The sequence below is a fragment of the Calidris pugnax genome, unplaced genomic scaffold (genome assembly GCF_001431845.1).
Source record: "Calidris pugnax isolate Ruff unplaced genomic scaffold, ASM143184v1 scaffold69, whole genome shotgun sequence".
Taxonomy (NCBI): domain Eukaryota; kingdom Metazoa; phylum Chordata; class Aves; order Charadriiformes; family Scolopacidae; genus Calidris; species Calidris pugnax.
Genome location: NW_015090859.1, coordinates 1,166,011 through 1,192,109, shown reverse-complemented (window position 1 = coordinate 1,192,109; position 26,099 = coordinate 1,166,011). Strand labels below are relative to the sequence as shown.

Below are 26,099 nucleotides of genomic sequence, written 5' to 3'. Positions count from 1 at the left end.
TGACTAATAAAAATGATTTTGTAACTTGGTTCGGAGCCTCGGTGCTTGGTAACATTTAACCTACAGGGCTCTTCTGTTCTTATTTGCTAAGGATGTACAGTCCCTAAGCATTCTGGAAATGTCCCCTCAGCAAAAATCCTGCAGCTCTCCCTTGCTGCAAACGCTTCACTGTGTGCCCTATTTTCCTAATCTTCTATAATTGGCTGCTCTGCCCAGAATCTCTCCTCAAGTCAAGATATCCTTGTTTAGAAAAAAAGTCTACACAAGCCTAACCCTCCCCCACAGCACAAAGCTGCTTTTCACAAGATTCTGTGCAGCAAATTATTTTTACTCACCTACCACCGAAGTACATTAGCTTTATGTTCCATTTCACAAATTATTGGAAATTTCTAGATTTGCACAATCCACATTTAATTAGCTTATTAGTTATTTTTCCCTCTCAATAATCTGGCAAAATACTGCGCAGTTGATGACCCAGAATGGGACTTGAATCAGTAACCACTACTAATCTGCCACTTACTAATTAAAAAACCAAAACCACAACACAAATATTGGCTAATTATATTGTGCACCTACTGATCTAAATTGGTTTATAGGAATGTCCTCTGACAATGCATCATCCTCCTGAAAAAACATGTAGCCATGTTGCTTCCTGTTAGTCCTCAAATTGTCAAATGGCAGAGATAATGTTAATATTTAGGTGATCACACACTACGTTGCTTTTCATCACATCTTTTTCTGGAAGGCAATCCATGAAATATTGTATTACAAACTATTATTGCATTCTATTATTAAATTATTATTATTGAATTCCAGAAAAATATCTAGATGAAAATTAAGTTTCCCAATATGAAACTCCTTGTTTCCATGCTCTCTTCTAACCAGGCCCTAGGCTTTCCTTACTTTCCTCTCACCTTTCCTTTGTTTGTTGCTTGCCCACATGCACCTTCTTTTCCCAGTCTGTCATTCCTGGTGCCTGCCTATGGATTTTGGATGCCTTGCTAAGTTTAGGAGTGGCCAAGAGTGTAGCAGAGGGCAATGCAGGCAGCACCCCACGTGGAATTCGCCCCACCGAGTGCTTCTTCCTCATCAAAGTCCCTCTGCCGGGATCGTTGGCTTCTCTTCCTCTTGGAGTTGCACCGCAAAAAGGGAAAGCCACCTTCACCAACTGCCAGGTATTTTATTGCTACTGTACAACACAGGTGACTAGATGAAGGGATTTCTTCCCTTGTTTAAAGGGCTTTTTGTTATTAACACTGCACAGACCGTGGCATGCTGTCGTGTCGCTTGAAACGTATTCTAGTGCAGCATCTGGCAGAGATGGTCCTTAAACTACATTTCACCGCCCCCCCATCACAATAATTAGCACCTCTCTGAATCCTACCAGGATGTCCAGGACTAAGACATAACTGCCTGCTTGTGCTCCAGAGCAGTAATGAGATTTGCAGGAAATAAGGATAAAGCTTGTAGGGACTCTATGACCTTGTTCTCCATTACAAATAGATTAAGAGGTTCCAAAAATAAAAGTTTAAGAAGCAGAACTCTTATAGCCTTAAATTACCTCTAACAAGTCAGAGCTGCAGAAGTTAAAAAAGAATCCTTTAAGTCTGTTGTGCATATGTCAGGTTAAATATAAATACTCCTACTGGAACTAACATGATATGAATTCTTAGTGTTATAGAAATACCCAAGACAAGACCTCAGCTCTGCTGCTTATCTTCCAGCATTTCAAACTATTATTTCAAGAGCCTATATAACCCAGCCTGGGGCAAACTGACTGATTTGTCTTGGCAATCCAATTTATTTAACCAAACTGAAAAATTAAAAATAAGCTGGTTTAACTTTTCTCAGTCATAAGCAGAGTATTTTATTCACAAGAATATATTTATAATGTCCACGGGAGCCAGAGTGGGGGATTTAAGTTCTCTCTCCTCCCCCAAACAAGCCAAAATGGCTCATTTGTTATACCAATGTGCAATATTCAACAACATCTTGCTGTAGCCCATTACTGTTTGCTACCAGACTTCTCTGGAATCCAAGAGAGACAAACAGAGCAGACCTCAATGCTGGCGGGCAAAAGCAGAGGTTGCCATGGACGGAACTGGCCAACTTTATGAAAAGCACTTGGTGGAATCAGTTGCTGTTTTTACTTGAAATGTAGAACCACGTGCCTTTGTGGGAAAAAAGCTGGTTTAACTTTTCTCAGTCATAAGCAGAGTATTTTATTCACAAGAATATATTTATAATGTCCACGGGAGCCAGAGTGGGGGATTTAAGCTGGTTTAACTTTTCTCAGTCATAAGCAATGCAAAGTATTTTATTCACAAGAATATGTTTATAATGTCCATGGGAGCCAGGGTGGGGGATTAAAGTTCTCTCTCCTCCCCCAAACAAGCCAAAATGGCTCATTTGTTATACCAATGTGCAATATTCAACAACATCTTGCTGTAGCCCATTACTACCAGACTTCTCTGGAATCCAAGAGAGACAAACAGAGCAGACCTCAATGCTGGCGGGCAAAAGCAGAGGTTGCCATGGACGGAACTGGCCAACTTTATGAAAAGCACTTGGTTCTACATTTCAAGTGAAAACAGCAACTGATTCCACCACGTGCCTTTGTGGGAAGAAAAATCCTTTCCAGTAATCCTTCACTATAAAAACTCAGCTGTTTGCATGTTACTGAAGACAGGGGTTATTTTAAATAACCTTGGCAGTACAAAGTTTTCCCTTCCAAAAAGATATGCTATCATAGCCTTGGTGGAATCAGTTGCTGTTTTTACTTGAAATGTAGAACCACGTGCCTTTGTGGGAAAAAAAAATCCTTTCCAGTAATCCTTCACTATAAAAACTCAGCTGTTTGCATGTTACTGAAAACGGGTTATTTTAAATAACCTTGTACTGCCAAAGTTTTCCTTTCCAAAAAGATATGCTATCATAGCTGAGTTTACGAACTTAAAGCAACACACATGGAATGAGTTTCATCACTTCAGTTACAAAGAGGTCAAACTAGATTCTGATAGCAGTCCCTTCTCACCTTCAGAGCTTCTAAATGCCATTTATGCTATTCCTACACACTTTACTAACTCACTCATTCTCCCTGCTGGCAAATCTCAGCCTGACTTGTCCAAGAAGGCAGGGCAATCTTCTGCTGTTTTATTTCTACCATGGCATGGTCCAAAAAGATGCAACAGGTCTTCCAAGAATCTACATTACAAGCATAGCATAGAACATTGGACAACCTATGTTTGGGAGGAAATCAGAAAGTCACAACAGGAAGAGGAGGAAAACCAAGAGTACTGCCAATTCTTTTTGCAATATCAGGCCAAAGTGAACCCCTGCAGATGTCCTGGCCAAAGTGATATCCTGCAGATATGTGGTTAAATGGCATCTGAACTATGTTATTTTTAAAACATAAGTTCCTAATCTTCCAGGGAACTGCAAGAAAAAAAAAATATCCAACAAACCTACCAACCCAAAATGGGCTCAAGCCATATTTTATTCTTCCTTCATCAAACCAAACTGAACGAGAACTTCTGTCCTGAAGTACTGAACTCAAATCAGAACCAGCAGCAGCTGTATTATTCACAACTGAACATTAGCTTTAAAAAAAAAAAACAAAACCAAAAACATGAGCAAGTCCAATTCATTTTGGAAGGCAGAACTACCTTTTAAAAAAAAAAAAAAAAAAAAAAAGAGAGAAAATGCAAGCATTTTACGGATATTTGCTTATTGGTTGTGAGGCTGAAATTACACAAAATTTAGAATAATATTATTTTGAGAAGTAATTTACTATTAACACCTTTTCAGCAAGCACAGAAGGGCTGTGTTCCTACACAACCCCATCTGCCTGTATTCACCTCTTGCTTCTGATCCCATACTTTGAAAATGGATCACGTGGAACAGAAAGAGCCCTTTGGTTTCCTATTCACATTTCACGCAGCACTGTGAGACTCCCAGCAGATGTAGTAGCTACCGGTTAGAAACTGAAAAAGGATGCTTGTTTTTATAAAGACAATGGAAAGAAATGCAAAGATGATATCCTTCCAGACATTACAGAGGGCAGAGATGAAATACAAAGAAACAAAGACTCCATGAGTCCAAAAACTTCTCAAAGAAACAAACTGAAAGCACAAACACAACTTTCAGATATCCTAGTTGTGGACAACAAAAATGGCTAATGTTTTCATTTTATTTTTTTTAAATACTACCTCTCTGGTATGTGCTGCTCAGTAGGGACATTTGCATCATTAAAAACTAGTCTAGATTAAAGTTATAGCAACCAGAGCACTCACGACAGATTACATATAACTGAGCAAACTGCTGTTGGCCAATTCTCCTTTCCTCCCCCTTCCCTGTCTCTGTATCCTTGGAATTGCTCCTATTGTGGGTAGTGTTTTTTTCATCGTATCAGTGAGCTGATGGACACCAATGGACACAGGTTATTCACCACTCAGCTGTTTCCAAACGGCCTGGCCTGACTCCAGTCATTGCACTCTTGTGAACTGCACCATAAAGAGTTTTTGGAAAAGCTTACTGGGTTGATGATGGTCCCACGAGCTGAGGCTTTTAATTTACAAAACCCTTTGACAGACTTTTAACACTGATTTCCTCAAATGGAAAGGAAATTCATGAACAAGCATTGAAGACAACCTCAACTGTTTATCATACCCTTAGAGGAAACAAACATTTAAAAAAGAAAAAGAAAAAAAGAGTGTACAATTGTACAGTGAGTCTTAATGATTGATGACTTCAGCTGAATAAGGATTCCTGGATCTGTAGCTATTTTAATTCCTCTATGGGATCGGGAAGAATAGCTGTTTTATCAGTTCACTGCACTGACAAGATTATTCTTAACACCTCAGCACAAAACACAGCATTTATATTCTCTCACACTTAAGAACAACCCCAGTGTTACATTTTCTTCAGCTCTTTACAAGAATGCTACAGTCATGCCATGGGAACCACTGAGCACAGTATTAAAAGAGTGGGACAGAGCAGGAGGCTTAAAATAGAAAGCTGGACAGACACATAGGGTTCTAGCCTGATGTTTGGAGAGGGAAACCAATCCAACCCTTCAATCTGAAGAGAAAGGAAATGAAAGCTACAATCCTCTTACTTCAGGCTTGAGGAAGCTAATGAGAATTAATTTTAATCTTGAAGCAACAGGTTTTAAAACCAGAAGAGGAACAAATGAGACTTCTCTACTAGCCGTAACTTGAAATCTTAGTGAAGCATTCAAGTCTTCTGAACATAAACCACATGACTCAACCAAGGTTCTATGTCCCAAGCATCTCTCTGAAACTAAAGAGTTGCTTCTTGTACATTTAGGTAAACAAAAGTTACCATTGTGCACTGCACATTATTTCCTTCACATAATCTCCTTTACTCCCAAAGCACATCTCCTTCCACAAACACATTATTTATGTAGCCAGCTATCCTGTGTATGCATTATGCTATATTCTGAAACAATATCAAAGCCTGCTGTTAGTCCCTCTTAATACTATGCCATATTTAAAAAAAAAAAAAAAAAGCAAACAACTTGACGATAGAGTTGAGCAATTTAAAATAAACAATTTTGCAGTATCTTTAGTTGCAAATATGATTAATCCAGAGTAAGCATGTCTTAGCTCAGGAAAAGCTAAAGTAATCCTTGGATATATTTACTACTGAAGGAGAGAGTATGTCATCTCTGTATATGACATGAGCAAAACTGAGGTTAGGAAGCTGCATCCAGCTCTGATATTCACACTGAAGGCAGGAAGTTGAACTGGAAAGGACATGAGAGAAAGTTTTATAAACACCACTTACTTACAAAGACTGAGCTCTGTAAGGAACTTCTCTATTTGTAGAATTTATGCAAGGAAAGTGAAAAGCAAGCTTGACCACTTCACAGAGAAAACACTCTAGGCATTATGTTCTTTTCAATATAGGAAGAGAACGTTTTAAAAAGAAGCGATAGCTACAAGTTAGAACAAGGCAAATTCCAATAAAAATTATAGCAAACATTTTTAGTAAGAGTGATTTGTAGTTGGAATACACTACTAGGAGTAGTGGTAGGGTCTCCAGTTTTGAACCTTTCACAAAGACGAGCTCAAAGCCAAATGAGTCTGCTGCAGAGGGAATGGGAGGAAATACTAGTGTTTCCTCAGCTGGCTTCTTGTATGGCAAATCCAGTTACATTTCCAGTTTTATAAGTCTTGGTATTTAACACGTGGATTACTTCAAGCATATAAATACGTCTTATGGGGTTTTACGAGTTAAAATACAAAACTGTCAATTTGGATCTGCACTGAGCACCTGTAACACCATTATATATTTGTCAGCAATTATGTTATGCTTCTAGCCATCAAAGCAACATATTCAGGAAAGTTATATTACTAAAATTGTAATTGAATATGCAGAGCTCTGGTTGACCATTAGAAGGCCAAAAAAATATACGCTATGAGGAATGAAATAAGCTAGTTATTTTGGCTTTGTGTCGCTGCTGCTTTAATTCCATAGTTAAAATAGCACAATCCCTTCAACATGAGTACAGCTCTGTCAAAACTAACATTGCAATACCACATGTGCACATTAGTGCTTTCACAACTAGAGCCATTAGCTAAAATTAAAAACCAAAACCAAACAAAAAACCCTAACCAAATAAACATCCCTCCAACATGACTATTCCAACAGAATATAAAGCACAAACTAAGTGAGCCTTGTGCTGCATGCTAAGGCTTGGCCACTAATTGGTTTTCACATGTTCAAAACAAAAAAGGGGACCTCTTCTCCCAAACCCACACTTTTATGTTTCCACCACCCTACTTACCTTCCTCCTTTGTATGCAGCCAGGGAATTTGACCTTTGATCAGTCCTAACTGAACTAAGATTTCATTTGAAAAGTTTATTTTGCTGGTGGCTTTTTTAAAGGGATGAAACTTTGATTTACTAGGGAGACAAACAGGCAAATACCCGTCTGCACAGATAGCCAAAGGCTGCAGTGCCATCCAGAGTAGTATCACAGAAGGCCTACTGAAGATATCTGAAGTCCAACATCATGAAATTAGATTAATACAAGGCTTACTTGCCAGAAGGAGAGAGGCATACTTGACTCTCTGGGGTGGAATAAGTCATTTAGGTCCTGCTTCCACTGTAAATACAGCTATATCAAGGAACACAGTATTATTCAGTATTTTTAAACACTATGGGCCTTTTTTCTGCATAGCTGAAACTTGGCATGTTTCCTCACAAAAGTAAGGCTGCCAACATGTATATTCTTGTCATCTACAGGAAACTTCTGGTTTCGACACAACTGTAAGATTTCTGCCCAGCTACCTAAAGTATACCTAGTAAACGCTGAGATTGGTCTTTATGGATGAGGCTTGTGATCTGGAAGGGGGCCAGGGGGAAGCGTACAATACATACAGGAAATAAATTATTCCACAACTATAAATATGTGTATCATTTTAAAGAAAAACTATTTGTTCTTCAAGAAAAACTCATTGTCATGTTACCCATTTCCTCCTTACTCAAGTCTCCCGAATCCCCTAGCAGTTCAGATTTGTAAGTAAGTAGCATTTCAGGCTTATCATGGTTTCTAAATACAGGCACATGATGACTCCTATGTTCCACCTTCAGCTTAACAGGACACTGCATGCTTAATTCCTAGGTAAATACAACTGACCTCTAATGTTCAAAGATGCATGCTTTCATCAGGGCTGCTGTTTAACAGTAAAACATGTCAGAATCCCTTATTTCAAAACTCTTAATTACCAGGCAGACATTCCTCTCTCCTAGTGGTAGATGTGATGATGTTCTTCAGAGGTGCACACTGCTATGGCTTCACACACGATCACAGAGGAACACTCTAAGGATGAGTGAGAACTCAGCCAGCTCAGGGCCCTGTAGCTGGGTGCTGCCAGAGGAGGAAGATAAGCAAATAGCCCAGAACTATTTGATCTGCTGAAGCTTCCTGGGTTGATGGTGCTATAAAAAAACCTGGTTATCAAGAATTACCCTGCAAACATGAGGTCACGTATGTTATACATAGCATTGCAAGGAGCTTTCCACACGAAAGGCACAAATGCCTGGGGTGCTCAAGTCTTCTCCGTGAAAGGACATGCTTTTCATCACGATGGTTCTTTCACAGGCCACAAATTCAGCTCAACATTACTACTATTCAGGTTTAGCAAGCCTCTTATCTGCACGGCTTCCTGTTGCGTGTTTCATGTGAAACAAAGTTCTGCTCTCCTTTGGAGAAGCTGGTCTTAAAAGACCCAGCTGCCCAGCCAGTTCTGCATTCAGAGGTTCCCTGACAATACCCAATCAGGGTTATTAAAATCAATTCAGCCTCAAGAATGAAATCAGTACATGATTAACTGCAACTAAAAGCAAGCAGTCCAAAAAGAAGTACTGTAAAGGTAGTACAGCATTCTGCATTTCTCAAGGGGCCTTTCCCTTCAAACCTGGAAGTCTGTATGATGGGACTGCAAAGAACGTTATAGCATGAATCACTTGAAAGAGGAGGATATACAAGTGTTTGATACGTAACTATGTTATTATTTAATATTCAATGTCTCTTGTTCAGTTCAAATATTCATGTCTCTTACTATGCCTAATCTCTTACACAACAGTACCTGCAAGTCTATGGCTAATACGACCGAGAAGCACAGAAAGCTGAAAAGAGAAGTGTGTTAGATTATCTATTATCTCAACGTGCAGACCTTTGCCTTACCCAGCAGTCGCTGAGCTTCCCACCAAAGTGGTGTCTTGCAAACCTCGTGTCCTTGCAGATAATGCAAGTTAGTTCTGTGTAGTCTGCTACTTTTGTGACTATTTCATCATTCAAAACTCTGTTCCAATTTTTAATTTTTGATAAACAACCAGGCACTACACACAGGTAAAAAATTTTTGAAAACCAAAAAGCGAAAAAGCACCAGGCTGAAGGAAAGTAGGTAAACTCATCCTTGAAGAATGCTTGCAGGCTACACCTAATGTAAGATTTTTATTAACAACGTTGGAAAAAAAGGAAAAACTGCTATTTGTTAACAATCCTAAACTGAGAAATACTGTCCCATGTCAATACACAAGGCACAACAGAGTAACACAGTCAAAAGATTTGTGAGAGAGAGAGACAGGATAATATTTAAAATAACAAGGACAAGAATGTGCAAATAAAGTTCAGCAAAAAGGTGTTATAAATTCCTATAAGATGCAGAAAAAACATCTGTTGACAATGAGATAGGGGCAATAGCACATGCACCATTACTGAGATCACAAATCAAAACCAGAGTGCCATAAGGAAAAAAAGGCAAGGGAGATCTTACAGTTTTTCTCTCTCAAATAAAATGCTTCCAGCTGTGAAAAGAGAGAAATAATGCCACTGCACAAGGCACTGGCATATTTCCCACTGGAAAAAAAAGGGTGCCATTGTGATCAAGTCGAAAAAATAAAAAAAAGGATCAATTCGAAGTGAAACGAGCACAAAAAATAATTATTAGGCTAAAATGGGAAGAGAGAAGAGTTTCATGCAAAAGGGTTTTATATCACTGAGCTGCTTCAGTCAAAGAACTGTAAAATGAGTTGACTGTATGCTACAAATACATTAAAGGTCCACAAGAGAGAGAGGGACTTTTTTTTTCCCCTCAAAAGTCAACATTGGCACAAGAATAAAAGGATATAAAATTGGCCATGAACAGGCCATGAACAGTGCAGAAATCATAAGACCCCTCTTAACCATTGGAGGAGTCATTCTACAACTGGTTTTCAGTAAGAGTAAATAACTCCAGTATAATAGTGGTGTAGACTGATTAGAGTACAGCTTGATAAACAGTGCTGCTTTCAGACTGAGAACCACTGATGTGGAGAAGGAAATAATAATTGTTCTGCTATATATAAGCATAACTTTCATGCTAAAGTGAGCTCAGGTTGTCAAGTTTTTCTTCTCTTAAACTCACCATTTAATCACAAATGTGTAAAACATGACAAATATGCTCCTTAAATTATGTATCAAAGTACCAGAGTTAAAAGTTCCCACCTACCTGATGCTTTCTAAAGCAACCTCCCCAATATTTCCTCAACAAAACAAAATATTCTTAGTAACCAGAGCTATGTACAGAATAGAAACACTAAAGCTATGCCGAACAGAAATTGCAGATATATCCACTCTGAGCTTGAATGGAATTCATACTGTTTCTTGTGGGCAATACTGTCTGCTCCAGCCATCTGTTTTGAATGAACCTGGGAATAAAAGATCTTGGTAACACCCAAAACTTCAGTTAAACAAATAATTCTCTTCCCCCTTGCTGTGTTTAAATGAGATATGCTCCTAATCCCTCCAAATCCCTGGTTAAGCAGCTGACAGATACAACAGGCAGTGGACTACAGGCTTGCCTTCAGCAGAAGCAGGATCTTTCTGGCCTCCCCCAGCTGCACCCAGCAGTGCTACGTTCAGCCAGATGAATGGCACGCACACAACTCCACATGCCAACAGACCAAGTTGTAATTTTTGCTTTCTCTTTCTTCCAGCTGTGCTAATTCCATTTGGGTATAACAGAACAATTCAGCCAGAAAACTTCTACTGATGGGGTCTCCATTCCCATGCCATCCCCCTCCTGTCAGTGGGTTGAGCAGTCACACCTTCACCATACCCTATGGTACATACCTCCACCCAGACATAAAAAGCAGTACAAGCGGGGAGGAGAGTCATAGCTTCAGGGAGCCCTTCTCTGTCACTTCCCCAGAAAGCTGCCACTAATGCTCCCATCTGTCACATTCTACTTTTTTCAATCAATGACATTGATCTGTGGCTGGCCTCGGTTCATCTGCTGACCATAAAAATGCTGTCAGCATCAAGGTACTGGAGCAGCTTTTTAATGTAATTAAACGCCTGTGGGCAGGGGGAGGGAAGCATTCACAGGGACACTGCAGAGGGCAGGGAAGGGATCTCTAAATTGTCCTAAATAACCACCAATTTAACTGCTAGTGACAGGACACACTCAAAAACGAGGACATGGCCTGAAGGCGTATCTGTTGCAATGAAAGGGGAAAACATTTAGATTATAATGCAAACAGATCAGCAACAAAACTAAAGGAGAAATGTTGGCTAATCAAACTGTCGGCATCCAACAAAAAATGATTGCTACTTTGCCCTCTGAAGATCTGGAGAACATACAATGTTTCTCTGCTTCCCCAACAAATAATTATAGGGCTTTAAAATGAAACCTGCTGTACTTTGCACTGTTAACAGAAAGGCAGTACTTAGTTAACTAAGTAAATTTCTTTATGGATACATCTGCCTGTCTGATTCTCTGTCTCGCAAATACATACTCAGTATTTCACTGCAATTATGCCAATTATTTTTTTGGGGAAAAAAGCATCAGCAACAAGTTTACCGGCAATAAAGCCTTGTATTACTCAATATAAAAATTTTCCTACACAAAAGATTCATACTACCTAACTTGGGCTTCTATTAAGGCACCCAAGCTGGAAGGGGTGCCTCGAGTTCTCTTACAACTGACTATGGAAGGGAAAGGGGCACACTCAAACCAGCCATTCTGACCAGATACCCACTTCCCCCATCAAGCAAAGAAACATAAGCACAAACGTTTCTAGCTTCAGCACCTCAGATGGATGCCTGGAGTGGATGTGCTGAACTCAAGCCAAAGTCTGTAAGAAGATGCTTGGTACAGGGTAGTAAAAATATATCTTTAAAATATAACTTAAGTAAATGTATATCTTCTTTAAACACAGCAATTGCCTTTCACCTTATGAGTTTCTTCTCATCACCAATGCTATTGCATAAGATAAATTCAGTAACTAAAAGGAAAAATGAGAGCAACTTCAGTCATTTAGATATTGGCAAAGCATAGAAGGATATACAAGAAGAACTAAAGGTTTTATGGCAAACCAAAGTTCCATACCAAAAATAACAAATAAGAAATTCTGAATCTACTGCCTTGCCCCAAATAAGAATATCTAACACTATCAAAAAGATTAACAACAAAAGTTGCCACACATCACTTTGCAGTGAAACTTGCCTTTTACTGAGGCCCTTAACCCTTAATACAGCGATGTCAAAGGAAAGACATCCACCCATGTCAGCCAGAGGTAGGTCATGGGGCAGACAGCAGCCCTCAAGTCTCATACCTGTTTGCACAGCTTATAGTTCTCAAGGCTGAACAAAACCAAGAGACAGTTGATGTATTTAGACTACTTTTATAGCTTGAAAGTAAACTTCAAGGCTGCAAAACCTCAAATATTTGCGGGTTCAACAAGTCATAGGGCTCTCTGCCTGTCTCTACTCTCAATCTGCAAAACCCAACCACTCTGCTCATATTCAAGGGAAACCCGAGTTCTTACGCGGTGTATTCAGCACAAAAGATATTTTTCTCACAGTCATTCAAAAGTGTTAAAAGACCCCCTCAGCCTTTTTCCTTCTCAGTGTCTTTCCCCTCTGTTCAATAAGGAAACAAATACTTTTATGCTCTTGCTTAAGATTAAACAAACAAACAAGAAAATAAAACAGAAATGAAAGCATCTACTTTGACATCCTTATCCAGCACTTAGTTGACCGCAATATCAAATTCAGCCTCCAACCATTTGGGATAAAGATCTGTTCAAAAGCAAAAGTGGGCCAATAGGGAATGTCAAAGCCTCCTTCTAGAAAAATTAGTCTTCCATTTTGAGTATGGATTTACATTAATGATGTAGCTGTAGTCAGTCCTGTGCAATGCTAATGGGAATTCACAATGAAACCATTCTTCCTCTGTAATTAAATCCCAAGAAAGAACATTCCCCAATGTATTTCACAGCAGTTAAGACATCATTATGCCTGATTTCTGCCTCTGTTTTTAAACTATTTCACACAGAGTGTGAGATTCAGCTTATACATGTGGGAAAATTCATTGTGTAAACACCTCCTGCAAACCCACAGATCCAGAACCTAGAGAGCTACTGAACTGACCTGTAAGTACTGTAGGTATTGTCTAAAGCTTAAGGTGTGCTGAATTTCCCTCTCGACTCTTTTGACCAGCCTGGCTACATCACCACTGATTAAAACTGAGCTATGATAAGCACTTCCTATACACAGACAGAGATTTTGACATTTGTTTGCTTTATGGCAAAATCACGATGCACAAAGTACCCAGGGTATCCCTGCTCAGAAGCAGAGGACAGCAGAAACTATCACCACCTTGCCAAACACCTCTTAAGAAAGCTCATGCTGCCTCTTGCCAAGGGAATTCCTACTTTAAACTCAGTGCTCAAACTGTGCACATCTCTCATCTTCACTCTGTGATCACTGCTTCTCTGTGTCTCATATCATATTCCTGCAACCAAACCCGCCAAATCCCAGATACCTTCCTGTTCCCCAGCATCATACTGATATAGGAAGACATCTACCTAACAGGTATAAGTAGGATGTGAGAAGTAAGACTGCAAATTAACATATACATAAACCACTGCATCAAGACTAAAATCTTATTATAAACCACACAAGTTTTGCCTGTGTGTTGTGTCTGTTTCCTGTGTTTCCAGGACCCTAGAAAATCTTCAATCCTTACAAATCCATCTTAACATCTAAAAACCTCTAAAAATGAAGAAGAAAGCAAAGTTAAAAGCCAAGCTCAAATATACGAATATAGCGATGCATGTATTTAGCATACCAGGCAATATTCTTCCAATAAGAGCATCTAGCAACCAAAAGGACTCCTCTTCATTCTTTGTAATAAGAATCAGGTATCCAGCTATGAAGTTCATGCCCTGAAATAGAAAGAAGGGTTCTAAGCAGCATATCTTAAGAGTTTCCAGTTTATTTCTTTTGATTAAGGGCTAAATTAATACTGTTCTATAAAGTGGACACATTAAGTAAAATCTAGTAATAATGGCCACTGGTCAAGTAAGCTGTTAAGCCTGCATTACAACAGCTTGTAAGAATTATTAATAAAGATCAAGGAGACGAAAATTAGAAGAAAAAACTTCACAGTCTATAATATACCTTTAATTTTTCCTTTTTTTTTTTCCTTAAATCCCCAATCCCTGTCCCAATGTAACCGAAGACTGCTTTGACCAGAACCAAAAAACACTGCTGTCTTAGATGTATAGTACAAACACAACACAAGGAGAAGTCCTGACCCAAACAGTCTTTAGTAAAAAGTTCCAGCTCCAGCAGCTTTTTAAAAGCTGTCACTCCTTAACTCATCCAATGACCGCATACAAATCTTTTGCTTCTGTAATGCTTCTAGTACTCCATGAACTAGTCAACAACTGGCCACTGTAGCTCCTGCCCTTCAACATGCAAACAGAAGGTATACACTAGTGGGTGGGGGGATAAGAGCTACCAGAAAAATCATGAAAAGTAGTCAAGTCATGACTGGCCAAATTCCAACTACACAATTTTCATAACCATTAGTGTCACTCTCTGACTGTAGAAGTGACATATAGGACACACAGGTCGTGAACTGGTATTCTGTGTAAACACATTGCCTCTGTCTTAGGCACTTTTTTCTTGTATCCACCATAACGCTGCAAAGTTATGGTGATATTACCAACTTATAGGCATAGTAACCCACTTTAAGTGTTTTTTAAGTATGTCTTTTCTATCATAAACAAACTAACAACCATAATAACATAGACAGCACATGAGTACGACAATATACAAAATCTGCCTTTGAGCTGCAAGCCCCTCTCCAAAGTCTTCCTTATCTAACAGAAAATTATCTTTAAATATTTACAGGCTATGAATGCTGGTGTTGGTTACATTGCGTTCTTAGGTTTCATCCCTTTCTTTGGCCTTCTCCCTGTTCTCTCTCCCTCCTAGCTGGACTTCTCCAGCACATCTGTCACCACAGGCAGCACCACAGTCTGTGGGCTGGAGGAGAAGCTACCAAAAAGAACATCCCCTTGCAGCCTCTGGAAGCTCTGAACCAAGAATTCATTTCTTGCATTCAACAGATTTGATTCACCTGTCCTGTCTTATAAGGCCTTGCACCACTCTCAGAACACAGAAATATTAGACACCGCATCTTCTCCAGTGTTTCATTTTCACATTTTGAGTCACTACAGCAGTTGCTACACAAATGGCTTGCATAGACCTTGCACGGCCTTACACGGTGCTTGGCCTTCTACTCAGGAAGGGAACTATTTGTTTCCATGCTGACAGTTAGCTTAGTAATTGCATCTGTGGTGACAAGAGGCTGTTTGGCATTTAACATGGCATGCACAAAAAGCTGCTGTGGAGCATACGCTCACAGGACACTGAATTTCCCTGGTCACACCAGGGTAGGCAATGCTGTACCACTGTCACAGCATGACAACACAAAGCCTAATATGCTCCCAGATGGGAGACTTAAAATGCCAGTAAGTACCATAAATGCACCAGCATTCTGGAAACATCCCCTGAAGAGCCTTCAGTCAGTAAAAGGTCTGCAAAACACTTTTAAAACTCCATTTTTTACTGCGAATTTTCTAGCATTTACAAAATCTCTCCTGTCATGCAGTAGGTATCACTGTATCTATCCGGATGAAGTCTGCTGTTTCCCTAGCAGAAAAGGTGGGTTTCTGAAACTTTGCTTGATTTATGACATGCCTTGGAAAGTAGCTGCTGACCTTTGGTTTATGTTCTAATTATTTAGACAGGATAGGTAACATTAATTCTGTGCGGAGACCAAAGGTGAAACAGAATCATATAAGGCTTTTGAAGTCTTATTTCATCTCCAGTGTTTATAATGACAAGTTAAAATGAGAAGAGTAGCCCACTGATTAACAGTTAATGTACCAAAACTTTCTAGTAACAATGAGACATACACTTTGGATAGAAGGTTGGATAGAATGGTTTAGAAGTTGTACACATTTGTGGGTATAACCACCTCTATATAAGAACCTGACACTTGCAAAAGAATATTCACAGTTCTACCTCTTTTGTTACTCTCAAACTATTAACCATTGTATTTTAATAAATACATTAAAATGAAAATAATAAAAATCATTTATCTTTTGCTCCCATTTTTCAAATATTTTCTGTACTATAAAACTGGTTGGGATCCTCAAAAATAATTTGTTTTAGTGACATCAATCTAGGTCTAAGTCCTTCTAAGTCTTCTCCTCTCCAGACTTCAATAAATATAATTAATATTCTTTCAACTTTGACACAGTTGTATTTACTGTACAAACTTCCTCAACTCACATGAAGTACAGATTAGCACACGTATCCTTGGTGAGGAAAGGGAGGAGAGATGAGAGGACTTAATAAGTGAACTGAAAATACATTTTGCTCATGGCAGTTCCTGCTTCTTTATGATCCTTAACGATGGCCTCTTTGTTCCCGACTGTCATGAATCAACTTTTATCTTTGTGTCCCACAGGAAACTTTACAGTGCTTGGCAGTGACAACAGCTTTTTAAGCTGCCATTTCAGCAGTATCAGGTTGAATTTCAAACAAATTTCGCTCCTACTTGCCTGTCCGTACTGGGAGATGGCACCAAATAAATGCTACCACCCCCCCAACTTCGTTATGTCTCAACAAACACTGGTCTTCCTGTATTTTGCAAAAAACGTGACAGTGAAAACAAAGGAAAATGAGATCTCATATGCCTAGTACATACTGAGGACTATTCTGGGAAAGATGGCAGGAGGAAGAGGGAAAGGCAGGCTCACTTTCTCTTCCTCTCCAAAGGAACTGATCTTGATATAATCATGGGTGATAAAATACTTATTTTGCAGCTAACGAATAGATCCAAACATGATCGAGTAAGCTACAAAAAAGGCCATGGAGAAACCCACAAGGACATTTGAACTTGCCTGAAGCAATTCATTTTTTCCATCCCCAAGGCCATTTTAAAAACAGAAAGTTTGCGGATCTGCTTCTAAACACGCACATTCAAGTGGACAAGAACAACTGCCATTGGTGAAATTCAGCATGGTTTAAAAACTAGTAATTACATACCTGACAATATCCTACTGCTTTATTATGATGCCCGTATGCTACCAACACGTTGTAGAGGGTATGCTGCAAACAGGGATCAGCAGTTTTGCGGAATTTTACATTATCTGGAAATGTTCTGTTCATGTCTAGACAAAAGGGAAAAAAAAAGACCAAAATTAAGTGCTGTTCCCTCCTTCATTTGCCAAACAATTTTCTGAAGTACAGATTTTCTGAAATACAACTGAAACTTCACCTGGCTCACTAAAACTGTAGTTTTGGTAAATGAACACTAAGAAACAGCTTTTCGTCCATCTTGGCTAAAAGGCCATCTGCATTCAAGGATAATCTATTCCTAGAAAGATTAATCGTATTACTGTACAGAAATTGATTTCAAGCAGGACCAAAGAAATTTTCCTGCAGACTGGACTCTCTCAATGTCTGACTGCAAGGGCTTAAATGAAAGCAAACCAGACATTTAGACTGGCAGAAACAACACAGACCAAATTTATCTAACCAAGTGGTATGAAATGAGCTGCACCTCTAGGTAAAGCATATTCTCATAACAAATCAGATGAACTTTCAACTGACTTACTCAGTGAACCTCCACCAAACAGGCCCAAACAACTTAAAAAAAAAAAAAAAAAAAAAACATTTTCTCCAATGTGGGGGCTTTAACATAACACAGCGTGTATCCCCGAAAACTGTTAAGGGCTGCCTGTCCAAACAGAGCTAAAAGGCTTCCGAAACACTGCCGTCTCGTGGCACCACCGCGGCTGCTGTAGCACGTACAGCCTCACCAGAGGTCACAGGCAGATGTCACAGGCATTTAGCAGCAGGCTGGGTACGCAGGGGAAACTTCCTCAGATTTCACAGATGAAGACAGAGAGTTGCTTTTTGTGCAAACAAAAAAAAAAAAAAAAAAAAAGTCATGTTCTTGCAACTGGTGGCTTCCACTTAAAATGATCTTGATCTTTTAAAAGTTTTATGTTTCTCCATGATGTGACCATGAGAAAAGTTGTTTCTTCATTGGTGCTAGATCATCAAGAAGGAGAGTTATTTTTGATATCCAAGCAGCAAAGGACATCCCACATGCTTCAAACCCAATCCTCAACCAAGTAAGGACTATGCAATTACTGACATTCCAACACATTCATTTCTTCCAGACCAAATATGAACAGTAGGACTCATCTCTCCTTACAAAGGTCTCAAAATTAGACATGCAAGTTTGAGCTAGTCACTCAAAACTCTTCTTTAGTTGTTGGAAAGAAACAAGCAGAGTTAATTTTTGGCCTGCTTCACTCTATAAAGAGGGAAACCAAGGTCACTAGCCCAGACTTGTGCATCTGATTTTAAGAAGTTTAAGATGGGGAGAAAAAAAACTATTCAAAAGTAATTTCAAAGATTTTGGAAAACCAAGACATTATTAAAATACAAACAGTTGTTTTGGTTATATTTAACAACAAGAAATTGAGCTAAATTTAAAAAAAAAAAATTAAATAATTCAGTAACAGCACTACCATACAGATACTTATGCCCTAAGAGTTATCGCTTCTTATCAGCTTTTCCTGCATAAAGGAAGAAGTCTGTTACAGCTTTGACACAAAGCTGAGCTATAAGCAACTCAAGGAAGCAAGTCCCTCAAAATCACTTGTATCATGGAAGTCAGAAGCATTAAAAAGTTATCACACTAATCACTATTTCTTCCTTTTAAAAACAAACAAATCATTTACAGAAATGGGAGGGCAGGCAAATATTTCACTTCACCTCTCATGTGACTGAAAAGAAAAACACAAGGAAAAAGTCAATTTTTAAAAGGACTTGAACAGCAGCCAGTTAGTTACAGGATACATACATTTGTTTTGTTTCTTGGTAGGAAGAGCAGCAAAGTATTCGCATAATCAGAATCTGTTGTTTATTAAAGTATATGCCAGATGTCAGAGAAAAGATTAATGTTGATATTTTAGTTATGGCTCTTCCCATCATCTATTTAGAATAAAGGCTGGGGTGGGGGGAGTAGGAAAAGTCCATCACATACAGAGCAGAGACTACTCAAACCGAACTCATCTTTAATTTCTCAACCTGAGGAAGGCCAGCAGTTGAGACAATCAGCTCCTATTTGGTTTCTGAGTGCAGAGCATGTTTTTCCCACAGGACTTGGGAAAGTTGACCCTAATTTTATGAAGGATTTTAAACTTCTCTTTATATTTAGTAATAGTTTCTTTAGTTTGGAGGATGGGCTGGACGGACATGGAACAAAAACAAGATACAAGAGCTAGAAGTCTTTATCCTTAATAGAAGATATCGGGCATGGGCTTACAGGACTCCTTATGCCACATTATTATCTTGAGCACACCAAGAGCAGGGTGTCCTACTTCCTCTCTCTCCTCCCTTTCCTCTACATTTGCATGCTCTCCCTCCCCCTTCCTTCAGCTCTGAGTCTCCTCTGACTGCAAGGTGAGGGAAGTCAACCTGCTCCCCCAGCCCACACAAACTGGCATGTTTTACCATAGTATAAAATGACTGGGCAACAAAGCTGGTGAAGTGTCTGAAGAATGAGTCTTATGAGAAGCAGCTGATGGAGCTGGGGTTGTTTAGCCTGGAGAAAAGGAGGCTGAGGGGAGACCTGATCACTCTCTGACAGCTACCTGAGATTGTAGAGAGGTGGAAGTTGGTCTCTTCTCCCAAGTCACAGGTGACAGGACAAGAGGAAATAACTTCAAGCTGCACCAGGGGAGGTTTACATTGAATATTAGGAAAAGAATTGACACTGAAAGGGTTATTAAGCATTGGAGCAGGCTGCCCAGGGAAGTGGTTGAGTCACCATCCCTGGAGGTATTTAGAAGATGGGTTTAGTTTAGTGATTTTTTTTTTTGTCAGTGTTAGGTTGATGGTTCGACTAGATAATCTGAAAGGTCCCTTCCAACCTAGGCAATTCTGTGATTTTAGGATTGACAGAGAGGACTTGAGACAACAGCAGGAGCAGGTGAGAGCTGTTCATTTGACTTAAGCACTTATGCCCACTAATTACACCTGTTCCAGCAGAGATGTCCAAACACCTCCTTCACCTGCTGCAGCCCACCCTCTGACCTGCTACCCATCAACCTACTTTATTCTTGATAGATGTTAGCATCCAAAGAACACAGCCTCAAACTAGTCCGGTTTGAGGCAAAACATCACAATTGTTTTCAAGCAGGGAAATGAACATTAGAACTTTATACTAGATAACCCCAAAACAATGATTATCTTGTGGGTGTATGCAGATTGGCTGGCTATAACCAAACTAGGTATAGCAGCACACAACAAGGAAGAAGGCTACAAAGAAAAGACTAGCTACTCCTTTGCAGTAAGTTCAGATTAAATTCCAACAGTATTTTAAGATGATCTTTCAGTGCAGTGAGGTGGTGGCATTATGCTGCCATGAAACAAAACCAGCAGCTTTCCTTTTCTGTTTATCTCTGTGCAGCAACCATGAAAAGACCATTGGCTTGTTTTCGCAGTATTTCTATCTCTCATTCAGTAACACAAACATAGGCAGAAAGCCACATTAGCCTCAGTTTATAAAACAGACATCTATTTTGGTACCTGAAATCACAATTGTCGATGCTATTTCTGGAGCAAAGAGATTTAAATGTGCAGTCCAGAAAACCAATGCTTTTGTGCCAGTCTTGCGCTTTTCATATTTAGAGTACTTCAACAGTCAGGCACCTACAACTCAACATTGCTGTCCCATCCTTTCTGTTCATACCTACGTGCTTCCCATCCCCGGACACAGTGGCCAGTAAATTACACAAGTATTTTTATAACTAACATCCTTCACTTTCAGTCACTTCTTTGCTACTGCTACATCTGTAGCTTTCATCTGCTCTGAATAGCTTCCAGGCAGGTAATTTTTTAATTTTTTTTTTTCCTTAGTAAAGAGCAGAACAAAAATGTACCTCAACTGATAACTACTATCATTCAAAAACTCCACTGCAAACCTGCAGAATAATGAAGTTAGGTCATCAGTTACAACTTGTAAAAACAATATACTTAAAGTGTATTTTAAATTTGCTATAACTGGATATTTAGGACTCATCTTCAAGCTTTACTGTACCAACACCTGGAATTAGAAATTGTTTTGGCTGATTGGTTTTTTTTTGTTTGGTGTTTTTTTTAGGTTAAGCTCAAGCTTTCTATCAACCAATACTAGAGAAACTGAGCCTGACACTCACCACCACCAGCAGCAAGTAACAGTTCGATAGCTTGCAGCAATCAGGAAAGCAAACAGGGTTAGGATTTCCTACAAAAAGAATAATGCCACCTTAAAATAAATCTGAGAAGCACCCCCATAAATTCCAGACCCCTTCATCTCCAGAAGATAGTATCAGAATCAGAGAAATTGCAAAAGAGAATGGAAACAAGGAAGATTACGGGTATGAAATGGCTACTATATATATTATAATATATATATATATGTATATATAATCCGAGGTGGATTAGAGCTTCTTAGTTTGGAGGGAGATGCTTATGAGCAAGACAGCAAAAATCTGCAAAATCACAAGCAAGGTGGAAGACATGAAAAAGGTGCAACCAGAGGTGTTTTGTTAATGTTTTCCCCATCCAGTGTTACTAATTACAAACATGCAGAGCATGAGTCAGGAACTCCCCAAACTACAGATAGTTGAAGAATAGTAAAGACATTCTGCGGAAGCATCACTACACACTTTACTCCTCCACTTCTTCCTTTAGCTGTTCAGGTAGACAGAAGACCAGATGAGGAAGCCGTTTGGATATGACCTGATAAGGCTTCTCTTATAGAGAGCCAGAAGAGCTGACACTGCTGTCTCCCTTGCTCTTGCACGGCTAAATGCCCTAACTCATGTGAAAATTCCCAACCTTCACTAATAGTTTAATCCCAGTCAGAGAAGCTTATTAGTGCTTTGATAGTAAAATAGTCACTGTCTCCAGTGATGTGGCAATGATTATTGTTTGAATTACTTTTCTGAACCTATCATAAGCTAAACTAAGTTCCTACAACTACTACCCAACCCACATAGCCAGGTCCTTCTGCCGGTAGCCACGAGGTGCAGCGCAGGCTCAGGGGACTGACTGATAAACATCAAACAGCACCCACAAGTCTTCCTCATGAAACACAGAAGTGGAAATGTGGATATCAGCTGCACATGCACACAAGGGGACTTGCAGACACAGACATACTTACTGAATGGCTTGGCCTAAGAGGGACTTACTGCAAGAAAGCTGCGTCAACTTACACCCCTGCCTTTTTCTAACCAGCACGTAGCCTTTGCATTAGCAGGACAGCCACATTTTATCCTGCCAACATCATTTGTCCCACTAAACTTTACTATAATAGGGCATGAGCAACAAAGGTCAGTAGGAACACATGCCCTTCTAAATGTGCCTGCAAACTTAACCATGAAAATTTCCATAAAAATTTAGAGACCTGCATTCTTCAAGCTCTTACTTTCATGTTTAGAGTGTTTAGAGCACAGAGGTCTGCTTGCTTACCTTTTTTTTTTTAAAGAGAAATGTATGTTGAAGCAGCAAGTGTCATATAAAACAAAAACAGCAACAAAGCCTCTCAGTTGAGAGTCTGCAAATTAAAGGGCAAAAAATGGTGATAGGACAGCTTAGATTTATTTAGCTGAAATTTTTTTATTGCTCTTACTAATCTGATTAGTCTTTAAAGATTAGACATTTCTCTAGAGTCTATCTGCACTTTCTAACCTGATTATATCCCATTAAAGACATTCCCACATTGAAAATAAGTTCCTAACATACATGAAAATTGTTTGGAGCTTTTGGGTATGTGAAATAAACAGGACACGCTGGCTCTTACAGATGTTTTAAATTGAATTTGAAATAGTCTTTGGTTGGCTTTGTCCTCCTGCCCCTCCCCCTGAAAAAAAGAAAGCGTGGTTGCTGTTTTCTTGTTTTTAAACCACAGCATCATTCTGGGCTATAACTTTACAGCTAGACCGCAGGACTAAATACAGCACAACTGCCTGAAAATTTTGGAAACTGCAGATATGAAAATTGAATGGCAGCAAGATCTTACTTTAGTTTACTGTTAAAAACATCTACAGTGAGGGGAAAATAACACAGGCAGAAGCAAACTGAATATCAGACAACAATTCACACTGAAATGGCCCTCAGCTAAAGCTCATTATAAAATTTGTCTTGTCAAGAGGAGCACTAAGTTTCTTAAATATAGAGTTTCCATTCACCTTAAGTATTTTGCTCCTTCCACCTCTCATACGTTCACATTGTTTCTTCCTTTCTGAAGGGAAATCTATCACCCTAGGGCCCAAGGTCCTCTTTTTTATTTTTTTTCCCCTCTAATAAGACTCTCCATTTTGCTTTATCCCTTCCCTCGCTACTTGCTAGTTTTCTTTCTGCAGTTTTCCAATAGATGCAGTAGCTCTTTCAAAAGTTTATTTCCTCCATAATTCACAAGTAGATCTGTATCTTATTCCATTATTTTTCCTTCCCCACAGAAATATTTTGATTTCATGTTATAACCTGTGTGAAAAGCCACCTACTGTCATGATACGACCCTTCATATCCTTGTCTAGTACTGGAAAATATACTGTTTGCAACTCCCTCTTGCAGCAATTGTATTCCAACTGCATACAGTTTGATCCCTCTCCAGGCCCTCACCAAGGCTGGCTTTGAAAAGTCATCTTAATAGCTCCCTCTGTGTTAGCAGTTAGAGCTCTACTGTTTCTAGTTCTGAGCAAGATACGAGCTTGAAGGTTTCTGGCTAGTCTTCATTTTCATAGGAACATGAAAGTTTATGCTCCAAAATACCTTACTAAGGCGTGTAGTCCCAAAAGCCCATAGCGCTGTTGTGGGGAAAGGCAGAGGGAAAACTCAGCATAAACCAAGAAGAGTTCAGACTATTATCCAACTCAAATAAAAATCCATAAAGCCCCAACTTTAACTACTGATTTTTTCAAGAGGAAAAAAGATAACTGCACCTGCCATTCTAATAAAACAACCTCAGCATTGTGCTTGTCCAGAGCACAGCCCAAACTCTTGACTCATTAACTGGGCAATTCAATCAGTATTGGCTTCTCTACAAAAGCTCTACTGCAGCAGGATGAAAAGTTTCAGGACAAGTATTAATTACATCAGTTGCTTATGCTTGTCTATTGCTGCTTTTAAAACCACAGTGGGCCAGTCTAAGGTCTGGTTGCCCTAATACCCTGTCACCAATATTGGCCGCTGATCAATGTTCACAGACAGTCCATATAAAACTGGATTATAGAGGAGAGGTGCTTCTCCTACGTTTCCATTCTTTCAGGGACTCACATTTAATGTTTAGGACTTCGTGCATCAAATGGATTTCCCCACAAAAAAGGAGTTTGTCAAACCCCTTTTTAAACCAGTTCATACCTCTGGCCTCATCAGTACCATCCAGTAACAAGTGCCATCAGTGATGTGCTCTTCTGAACTTGCAGCATGGCAAATTTCATTCAGTGTCTTTAGTTCTTATGTTACAAGAAACAAATAGCAATTGCTCCCCATTCACCCTCTCTCCACCATTTATAATTGATACAGCTCTATCAGCAGCTTCTTCCTCAAGCTGAAATCCTAACGTACTTCTTCTGCTTGATATGGACACTGGACCACACCTTCAACCATCCCTGTTGCTCTTCCAGGGTCCTATTGGGACAGAGTAAGGAGAAACAGACCCAGAGACAGGTGTCATGGTACAAAATTATCTCTCATCATTCACTTAGGAGATGATGAAATACTGTTGTCTGGTTTGTTCTCTGTTCCTTCCCAAATAATTTATAATCTTCTTTAATGCTTTTGACCACATGATGAACTTAGAAAGATCTGTGCTGTTAAAGAGCTTATGGCTAATCTAATTTACATGTTAATTGAACACTTAAACCGTTACTACAGAAACAGAAGTTTTCCATGACATAACTTGATCTTTGACATTTAAGGATATAGGACAGATAATAAGTGTTATCAAGACAATGACCTGTTTTGATTGCTTCAACCAGCTTGTCATTCTTCTCTCCTTCAAGCAGTCTGTGGTAATATCCAGGGTTTTGTTCCATGTTTGCTTGGGCCCCACTCACAATCATCCAGACCAATGCACGGTGTTCATTGGGGATGCCTTTCCTGATATATCTCTTCACTGCAAAACAAGAATTGGTAGTGTTGGTTTTTTTCTTTCAAAAATAATAATCCAACTATATTTTTTTTTTGAAAATGAGCAACAGAAAGGTGAGAAGTCATAGTCTCTTGACTAGAGATTATTATGCTTTCTCTCCTATGCTACTGTTTAGGATAAGTGTTTCCCTCTCAGCCACATAGTATGCTCTAGATTCACTTGTAAATTCTTACCACTTAGTTTCCCCACACTCATCTCCAGACCCAGGCTTTCCTCCCTTCTCTATTCCCCCATTAGGATTTTGAATCTTTTCCTCTTCTTCCCGCCTTTCCTGGCGGAGATATGAATAGCAAAATTTCCCCTTGATATTTGTGCTTTTTCATTCAGAAAAGCACTGACTTTTTCTTTCCCTCCATGACTAATAGCCTCTGACATGACAACCCTTTCTGTTTGCTTAGTTATGCTCTAGCATAAATGGCTACGGTACTATAACCCTAGGATTTCAGTTTAGCACCCAACCACTGAAATCATAGCAGAAACCAAGAAATATTAAATATGTGGCTACTATCTAAATGAGCTTCTGGAAGAACTGGAGATGTGAGTGAACAGCAGATGATTTTTGCTAGATTAACAGGGAAAGTCTTTTCAAATCTAAAATAGCTTTAATCTCTTGCATCATATTTATTATCAGGGCATGCTTTGGTTGTTGGGTGGGTTTTTTTTAAGCAGATGATTCAGTGTAAATAACCAGGATGCAAGATTGCAGGAAGAAGCATCAGGCTAATGACAGCCAAAGCAGCTTCTTCCTGGGAGTGGTATGAAAAATATTAATAAGGAGCCAATACTGCTCATTGGTACAGAATCCTAAATCAGCATTATCCGTTTTGAGCCAAAACCACAGATGAATATTTGAGATCCTTCTGCTTTTTCCAGGGAAGAGAAACTAAGAAAGCAAGCAGGTATTTCTTACTAAGTGAATGAGGCTGCATAAATCAAAAGTATCAACTTCTTGTCCTGAAATTCTATAGGGCTCATATAAGAATAGGTATTTTTATTCCCCCTCCT

General features: G+C 39.2%; 1 protein-coding gene across 1 annotated transcript in view; it reads right to left on the bottom strand.

Moving 5' to 3' along the window:
• The window catches only part of GRTP1 (growth hormone regulated TBC protein 1), a 50,775-nt gene that overhangs the window by 16,245 nt on the left and 8,431 nt on the right, over nt 1-26,099 (bottom strand). Inside the window, exons 3-5 of the mRNA XM_014944175.1 lie at nt 24,900-25,058; nt 16,925-17,049; nt 13,647-13,743 (exon numbers count right to left, since the gene is read on the bottom strand). Coding sequence (XP_014799661.1) covers nt 13,647-13,743; nt 16,925-17,049; nt 24,900-25,058 — 381 coding nt within the window. The remainder of the gene's footprint in view (nt 1-13,646; nt 13,744-16,924; nt 17,050-24,899; nt 25,059-26,099) is intronic.